Below are 9,441 nucleotides of genomic sequence, written 5' to 3'. Positions count from 1 at the left end.
CAGGCACTCAGAGTGCAGCGAGTCAAACCACTGAGCCTCTCTCCATAACTGTGGACACACAAAGTGAAACAAACACAAAGGCACGCACAGTCAACCACCCCAACAATGACAGGCTTACCATTATAAGCTGTACCATTAAAGGATAATTCCTATTTATAACAACTTGGGTCTTACTACAACAACAACAACAATATCACTACAACAAAGACTAACAGGACAAGAATTAAAAGTGTTCAGACAGGTTGTAATAAAATAACTTTTAACACTTCAACCTGAAATTGGGCACCACAAAAACATCAGTCATAATTCCCGGTGAGCACATCGGTCAAAGTTTTATCAAGTTAGTGTGTAAACCATGATGGATGTTTACAACAGACAATTTAGGTCATAATTTGACCTTTGACCTTTGTTTTTTCTTCCATATAAGTTTTGGTTAGTGCAATATTCCCTCTCCTCTTCGTTATGTTTTGTCTCCACTACATTCACGAGCAAACTTGCTAACTGTGTCGGCCTGCTGTTTGGTGCTGGGCAGGTCGCATGCCGTGGGTTTTTAGAGCTGTGGCTGGAAACGACACAGATGAGACCAGTGAGACTTAACCAATGCAGTGACGTTACAGGCCTTAAAGCTACAGTTGGTAACTCTACGAAACATAACTTTTTTTTGTTATATTTGCTCAAATTGTCCCCATATTCTGAAACAGGCTCCCTTTAGTTCTCCTAATGCCATTTGCAAAATTCCATCGTGGCCAAAGAAAAACAACCAATCAGAGCAGAGGAGTCTCACTCAGCTGTCAATCACTGCTCGTGAATTCTGGTCAAACTCTCAAACTAGGCAGCGCTGATCAAGAATGAATCAAGATTCTGCATTAGCTGTTTTTCGCCTCAAATGTTTTCAGATATGTATTTTAGTGTACTGTTTAGCTGTAAAATGGGAATGTTTATTTCAGCCGGTGGGTGTTGCTCAGTTTTGTTTTCAACATGGCGGCCCGGTCACAAGGCAGAAGAACCTGATTTTTTCACATATTATCTGTCCTGAATTCATCTGTCAGGATATAGCGACAGTCTGAGCCCATGTGACAAGAAGTTATTTTTTAGTGAAGTTACCAGCGATAGCTTTAAAACCACAACGATGCCCTGAAACATGGTGAAACTCTACATAGAGCTTAGGGGAGCGGCACAATTGGGTGATGAATAATTAGCTGAGGGTTCAGTCACTACAAACAGTATCTTTCACATACACATTGTCATTTGGTCCGTTGTTAATATAAAAACATTGTATAAAGCAGCTTCTTTGTTTGGTCCTCCTAAAGACAGAGTCAGACAAAGAAAACACCAAAACAGAACAAGACATAAGACCAACCTTGAATAACACATTAAGACAAAATAAAACTAAACTCTAAACAACGGCAGGCTAAAAGCCTTTAGACTGTAGCATTCGAGGGCAAAGGGTCACGTCTCCTGACTGCCGAGCAAACATTTCCACTTCCTCAACATTTCATCCAGTGACACGCCAGCCGCCTGTGGCCGTTAGTCTGAGAGGAAACAACAACAAAAGACTCTTGCAATACCATTATTACCATTTTGGGTGCTTGCCAGCAACACTCCGGATTACCTTGCATGGCAGACAAATTGGCAATTGGAACGCCAGCGTAATGGAGGCTAATTGCCTGAGTGCAGGGTTAGTTTGTATTTCATGCAAATCTCATGTGCATAGTGGTGAGACTTGGCTGACAAACAGAACAAGCAATCGCCTTTCTGAAACAAAAAGGCGATTGAAAATGTCTCTGTGACATGAGCTGATTACTTCATATTCACTAATTATTGCTCAAAAGCACTGATGACCTCATTCTTAAATATACTATTTCATGAGATAGGGTCCCAAGACGGCCATTCGATAAGCTTCCACAACCTTATATTTTATGCTACCAAGTATTTTGTGACTGTAGATTCATTTTTTTTTTCACTCAAATGGAAGATGATTTGTTCTGGAACAACCAATAAAACCAAAAATACATTCACGTATCAAAGAGGAAGATAAAGGCAGAATACATGTTAACAGAGGCTTTTATAATATGATAATTATGTCCTGTGTGTGGACTTGTCTTTCAGATTAGGCAGTTTGGGGCAATTTTTAAATCTTGTCAAAGCACATGACAAGTAAAATACAAGTCTTTCAGATTTCTGAATGACTCGACATTTGGAGCATTTTGCATTCACAACGGTTGAGGTCCTCTGAATGAATGGGCCAATAATTAAATATTCAAGCTTTTTGGCTATTCAAGGCCTGCCTGGCTTTGTTATTTTTTTTGTTATTGTTCAGAGATTTTGCCAGGTCAAAACTTAAAACTTTAATTCGACAAATCTCCCCTCAAGGTCAGTTTAGAAGCTCTATAGGAGCTGCAGTTCTCTTTTTCCTGGACCTCTGGTTCATGTTCACTGTTTATTTCTGACCTTGGAACAAGCATTTAATGAAAACAACCTCACGTCAATGTCCATTTAGTAGCTGTTCTTGAGCTTTCAACCATATCACGCAATCAGTTTCAATGATTTGCCACTCAAGTATTAAGTAAGTCAAATACCAGGGCAAACAGATCTGAGTCCTCATTCTTGTGACATAAGTCTGAGTCACAGTCTCAAGTCTACAGCTGCGTAAGAAGGCCTCTTTCTTAAAATTAAATATATAAAGGAAATAATTCTCAGTTTTTATATTTTGGGATACAGAAGTTGATCAAGTATTCCACACTTTACCCCAAACCTGAAGCCCCACCTCTGTTTCTAAGAACAGGTATGAACAAGTTAATTAAGACAATAACATAGAACAGGCAATCAGAAAAACAACTGTTAGCCTGTTGAGAAGAAGAGCGACGATATGCTCTGTATCCACATCCACCAAGCTTATTGTGGTGTAAGTGGGTCAGGTCACAGTCAATAATACAATATGCTCATAATCTAGTAAGAGATTTCAAGCAAGTCTGTTTCCAAAATAGACCCCTTCTGTTGTGGGACAGCTGGAGAGGCTTTTGGGTTCAGGGTTCAAGGACTCACGTGGACCATGTTACTGTTACCATGCGAGTCTTTCTCCTGGCTGTTGTTGCTCATCGCGATAGAGCCTGTGCAACACATACAACGCTCTCTGAGTGCAACGGCGCTGCTCTCTGGCCTCCTGAAGGGTACCTAGTTACGCTCCCGTAACCCTACCATCTGCATCACGCTGCCATTTGTAGCCAAGATAAATCACAGAAGCCCCTGTCCATGCTGGGAATAGCTTCTTCCAGATAAGAAGGTCAAGGGTCACATTTCTGGCCAAGGTTGACTGTCCTCGGGGCTAAATAAAGAACCTAGAGGTTGCAGAGCGGCAGAGACTAGCACAGGCCCTCACACTCAATTAGGATCAAAACAACCGTCAAACTTGAACTTGGATTTAGGTTACTGAAAGACAAGGAAGTGGAGCAGTAATTCACAGAACCACGCAATTCACCCTGATATGTATTTTGAGGGGAATAAACACATCTGATTAATAGACTAACAGACCAACAAGGAGCGTTCAGTTTATTAATCAGTAGCAGCTGTTTTCAACATTAGTCAGCCATTGTTAGGCTGTTCCTAAGGTGTTTGTTTATACTGCACTAACCTAACAGGACCTCTGACCCAGCCCGTGGAATGTGAGAGCAGAGACACAGTGTGGGAGGTCACCGCCATCATTTACATCCTAAACACATGACAAGCTGTCAGGCAGAGGTTAGAGCTGGTCAAGTTCACACAGGACTGCAGAGATCCCAATAAATACACTGTGAGGAGGGAGGTCTCTTTACACGTGCAAAAACTGGCTGTTACTTACATCCACACATACAGGCAGTGAGTACAATGCTAGTACAATGTAATGCAAGAAGCATGTTTCTTGTTTAACTTATTGTGCTGTTTTAACAGTGAGAGTCCAAATGGTAAGTTATGAGGCTAGAATATTGGGGTTTTTTTACGGTGGTTTTAATATTTTGTCTACAACATTATTTGTACGCACACACACGACACATTAATTAAACGTGTGGCGATTCACCTTGATACTGCTGAATATATGCAACAAGAGGGAAAAAAATGGGAGGAGGGAGAGAAAAATGACTTGAATGCTCCCGATGTGCAGCAAACTCTCAACCCTGGCAAAACCATTCATATGAAAAGATCCACTCTGAATAGATTTGCAAGAAGAAGACCGAAATTTGTCCTTGTCTAATTGAGAATATGGTACAGCCAAACATGGGGAAAATCACTGATTTTCGGGTTGTCCTTGTCATCCTTTGATCCCTTGTGAAAAGGCTAGACAGTCATGCTGCAGTGATCAGTCAGGGTCAAAGTCATACGCCACTTTCCCTCCCTCCTCCATCCTTCCTCCCTCCTGTGACTCCACTGTAGTTTTGTGGCTCTGGCAGCTGGTGGTGCTGTAAGACTTGAGTCTCCCCCTTGCTTTTTCTCCCATAACAAGGCTGTCACCTATTCTATCCTCCTTTGTCCTCTCCCCTCCATCACTCACCTCCATACGTCAACACTGAGCCACTGCAGCATCCTCCGCCAGCCGTCTGCTTTTATGAGGTGCGTGGGGACGAACCAGTGCCCAAAACAAACTACGGCATCTTGAAACAACCTATATGAAAAAAAATGATTATTTTTGTTTTACATTCGTCGTGCACATTATATCAATAATCAAAAAAAAGGGAAAAATGTGGGCTTAAAAAGCGGTTGTGAGGGATAAAAAAGCAATACTCTGATGTTGACGTGGACATGCAAAAGGAAAAAGTGACTGCATCAGTTCAGTGTTTTTGGAAAAGAGCTCATGGTTCAATAGCGTGACGTCTGCCACTAGGTCATTTGCGTGAATAGTATTAATTGGGTTCCCTGCGAGGCCACATAGCCAGCGGCTCAGATATGATTCCAGTGGGTAAATATTTGCCTGTGATAACCCTCACTAGGTGCCATAATGATTCTTTGTGTGTTGCACTGTGTACAATGCGTTCGTGTGTACAAATCACTCGGTGCCTATGTCTGCCAGTGTGTGTGTGTTGCAGCTCAATCCCCCCCCCCCCCCCCCCCCCCCCAACATTCCCTCTCTACAGCTGCAGCTCGGCAGAGTTTGATCAATAACGTGTCCTTCATCCTCAAGTCGGGCCTGACCTTGGCAGCCTTTTGTCTCCTTCCAGGGGCCAGAGTGCGCATGTACAGGTTGGAAAACAAGGCTCTCAAAAATCCACCCTTGGAAGGGAAAGAATTCCCCTCACTGCCTCCTCACTACAGCATTCTCATTAAGAATCTAATGAATCATATATTTATAGCCTTCTTATCTTAGCGTAATGAGGTGATGCCACTTTTGAACTAATTTGCTAAATTACCACAGGCCACACTAAAAGGAAATAAACTTCCAATTCTTTGTATATATGCTGCTGCATGTATTTTTTTTTTACAGGGGCAACGTCAGTGAAGACGGTACAGCCAACCTTACGAACAAAGAGCATCTCACAGTGCAGTCACAGATGACAAAAGGTAAGCTGTGTGTTCTGCGACATTTAAAGGCACTAAAACATGGAAGTCTGCTGCAGAGGGCGGTGGGAGTTGATAGATCTGTTTACATGTTAATGCAGCCTGACATAGCCTGCAGGTGGCACCATTTATGGATTAGTCCTGCAGTCACATTTTCATATTCAGTGGTGGATATTTAAATGGCCCGTAAGTGAAGGATTTTCTTTCACATGTGCATATTGAGTTGTTCCATAATATGGAATAAAAGCAGCCAACAACTTACTTTTGTATGTATGGGCACTCAATCAAGGTTCAGATGCAGGTACATTACCGGACTGAGTCATCATCTAGAGCTGCAGGAATACTTTCATGACTCATGCTCAATTTGAAAACAAGCAAAGCTAAAAAGCCATTTCAAAAATGACCTTCCAATTGAAATTCTGTTTCCTTTTATATGTGAAACATTACTTGAACAGTTTTATTTTTAATTATACAAACAGCTGTTCATCAAATGACTTATAGAAAGTAAATGGAGGATGATGAGTACATTTGTACACAGGCCATTCAGTAATGGGTTTCTGCAGGCAAGTCGTATCAAGATCAAGTACACAATTAGCACATTAGTGCTGACAAATTACAAAATGATGTTCTAATCCTTCTGAAGCCTTGTGGTAAAACAGTTGTAGATTTGCTTGCTCCAGGGGTAAACTTTGACTGAATGATTTGGCCACAAAATGCCCGATATAGTCAAGAATTTAATCACATGATATTACAATACGAACAACTCTGCAAAGGAATGACCGTTTCTTTTCAAAATGAGGCCTGTTGAAATGATACTGTTAGTTCAAACTTTCATCTCCATTTTTACAAAGAACAATTGAGAACAGAAGAAAATACCGGTTATCATTTTACCTGTGATGTTAACACCATAATGTGTGAATAATATTAACCATATCAGACATAAATCAAAACTCAGAGTTTATTAACTAATTCCACTTTCACAAAACTCAACATTCTTCAGGACTTCAGGCTTTACAGAACCAAAAACAGGACAGTAATCCACTGACACATCAACCACTGTAAAATAAAAATGAAAAACAGAGCGGTCTTCACTACGCTTTCCTCTTCTGGGTGCTGATGTAAAGGACTGGAAGAGAGAGAGGGGAGAAAATATTAAGAACATTAAAGGCTGTCGTTTTTGCTGAGAAAAACACAATTACATCTCTGAGACCAATCTGAAGTGTATTCATTTTATTTCTTGTTTTGTGGTCATTTGATGTGATCACACATCCAGAGATAAAGGGTCATAATTGAGGCCAGTTATTTGGTTGGCCCAACCAAATACAGTGGAGTTACAATATTCTTACAGCTGACTCTTGATGCTCAATGCGGTTTGCATTCACCCCACCCTTCACTTCCCATGATACACAACAAATAAATTGTCTGGGGTTAATACTGACCCACTGACGCGGATCTTATTGTGAAAACAGAGTCACATTTCTCATCTGAGATATGTGGAATTGTTTTGCAGTCCTGGTGGATTGGAGGTGTAATGCTGGGACTGTACTGAAAAGCAGTCGGGTAAATCATCATCTTTTACTAAAATCTAATTTTATCAACCTGCTCTGTTTCAACTAAAATAGCCCCATCTTCAGCTGCTGGCCCTTTTATCACAGTGAGAACTGCGCTGGACAGCATGACTCATATTCAAGAGGGAATCAGACTGTAAATACCGTACATGGCTGGTGTACGGAAAAATCGAGACATCAGAGGGAAGAAGACGTGTTCTTCCGACTGTTATGGTGGATACGGATCATATGAAACACACTTACTACAATCCTTTATTCATCAAGGACTGGCAGTAGACACAAGTTAGAAATAAAAAGCAGGAGAGACAATGCCGGTTGCTTTAAGCTTTCCACGTTATCTATAGTACATGGCAAAGCCTGAATAATAGATTTAAAAAGGGACAGTCTTATTTAATGGAGACAGCGAAAGAAACATTTTAAAACTAAGAATCTTCAGAATACAATGCGTTTTTTCTGATGGTTTATTTACCCATAAAGTCTTTCTCTGCCATAGGACTTCTTGTTTATTCAACAGGAGAGCTTTGTGTTGTCACTAAAGCTGTTAACGGGCATCATGTAATGCATCACTGCCAGTAAAATACTCATGTTTAAAAAGGGAACCGTCAGTGATTTAAAAATGTCTAAACGGAGAACTATATTTCAATTTCATACTAGGACACTTGAATAGAACAGAAACATATTTAATATTAGTGGCACCTGTGCTTTGTATGTCTGCTGTAATAAAAAAGTGGACCATGCACTGACCTTTGTCAAGGCTTTAAGTGCCAAAGTGTCTATAAATTGGGAGATATAATTAGATAAAATGATATATTAGAGAATCTTACCATTGTTTCCTCTCAGAAAAGCATCTCCGTACTTGTTCTTGAGCTGCCCATTCACATACTCCTCAGTCTGCTCGATGGCAATGTTCATGTAACCATCGAGGCAGGCCAGGACACCTGTAACGTTACACAGATCAAACATGCTCAGTGGTTTGCCAAACGAGAACTTCATCACTGTTAAAATGGCACTATAGAAAAAGAAGTGACTGGGTTATATACATGCCAGGGTTATTACCTCTGTAATCGACACCAGAGTTCAGTTTGACCACCACAGGTCTCCCGATTATCTGCTTCAGAAAGTCGCTCGGGGTTTGCTTCCTCAGACTCATCTTGACTGTGATCTGAAAGGGTTGAGGATCAGCAGTAAGTTACATGTTATGATCGCAGTTTCTTTCAGCTAGCTACGTTAGCATCAATGCCAGCTAACTCGCGCACGATGCCGTTCATTCATTCAATCCAACAACAAAGTCTTATTTACAATATGTTTGGAGTGTAGCAGCACGTAGCTATGTTTCGGATTTGTCCAAAAGTAATGTAGTAGCATATAGCTAAATGTTATTTGGCTTAATACTGTGTGGGAAAGTAGCGTTAGCTGCTAGCTAGTCGGTATAGCTAACCCGCTAACTGCAAACTCTTCAATGAATATGCACTGAATGGTGTGAGTGGGTCGTTATACGTGTGAGTAGCTACATTTCATACGTTTATTGTAATCCACGTGAACTGCAAATGGCGACGTATGCTTTTTTTAAATAGTTGTTATCAGTAGCTACATGTCTAGTAGCATTTCACTTACCCGATAGACGTTCTACAAACGATTGTATTTGGCATGGACCGCGTATTGACCAATCAGAGACGTGCACTGTACGGAGACTGGGTGAGGACAAAAATACAAAGAGCGCAGTGGTACTGAGTGAGAGTTGAAAACTGGGAGAGACAGAACAATGTAGAGACAAGTGAGAGTTTGACATATTTCTCTGTGTTTAAGACCCATGTTCAGTCAACAGATCACCAATTTGCAACATAGTAGCATTGTATTTATGCAGATTACGCTACAGCTCTTTGTACAAGCTGGGGCCTATTTCTCCTCCTAAAATTGGCTAAATATGAATGAATATGAGTAGGTACAGTCATTTCAATCTTAAATATTCAAAAATATTATTAGTTTATATAGTTTGATCCTGAAACATGTACGTGCATGTAGCAGCACAATTATCCCAGCTCCAACTATACATATCTTTAAGAAAATACAACATGACTGACTTTCCCTCTTGGTATTTGGTAATTTGGCAGTGTTTGTTTCATCATTTCTATTGATATAATTAGCCATCTTGTGAGATCATGGGTACAGTAAGATCATTTTTAGTTGCAAGTTTGTTTAAATCATTTTTAGTAACATTACCTTAAAAAAGTATTGCAATTTCAGCTAAAACAACAACCAAAATCTACTAAAAATTGTCTATAAAAATGTACGCGATATTGACAAAATGAACACAGAATTATCTTGATGAAAGGACATAAATCAAAGT

At 40.3% G+C, this 9,441-nt stretch overlaps 1 protein-coding gene across 1 annotated transcript; it reads right to left on the bottom strand.

The window, feature by feature from the left end:
• Positions 1-6,466: 6,466 nt before the first annotated feature.
• On the bottom strand, positions 6,467-8,787 carry lsm6 (LSM6 homolog, U6 small nuclear RNA and mRNA degradation associated). Its single transcript, XM_076091404.1, has 4 exons — positions 8,709-8,787; positions 8,151-8,256; positions 7,919-8,032; positions 6,467-6,652 (listed from the first exon to the last, which is right to left on the bottom strand). The coding sequence occupies exons 2-4, from the start codon at positions 8,242-8,244 to the stop codon at positions 6,618-6,620; spliced, it is 243 nt and encodes an 80-aa protein (XP_075947519.1). The 5' UTR covers positions 8,245-8,256; positions 8,709-8,787; the 3' UTR covers positions 6,467-6,617.
• Positions 8,788-9,441: the final 654 nt, after the last annotated feature.

The sequence above is a fragment of the Anarhichas minor genome, unplaced genomic scaffold (genome assembly GCF_050575085.1).
Source record: "Anarhichas minor isolate MPS153535 unplaced genomic scaffold, ASM5057508v1 ptg000014l, whole genome shotgun sequence".
Taxonomy (NCBI): domain Eukaryota; kingdom Metazoa; phylum Chordata; class Actinopteri; order Perciformes; family Anarhichadidae; genus Anarhichas; species Anarhichas minor.
This window is presented reverse-complemented; position numbering and strand designations above follow the sequence as displayed.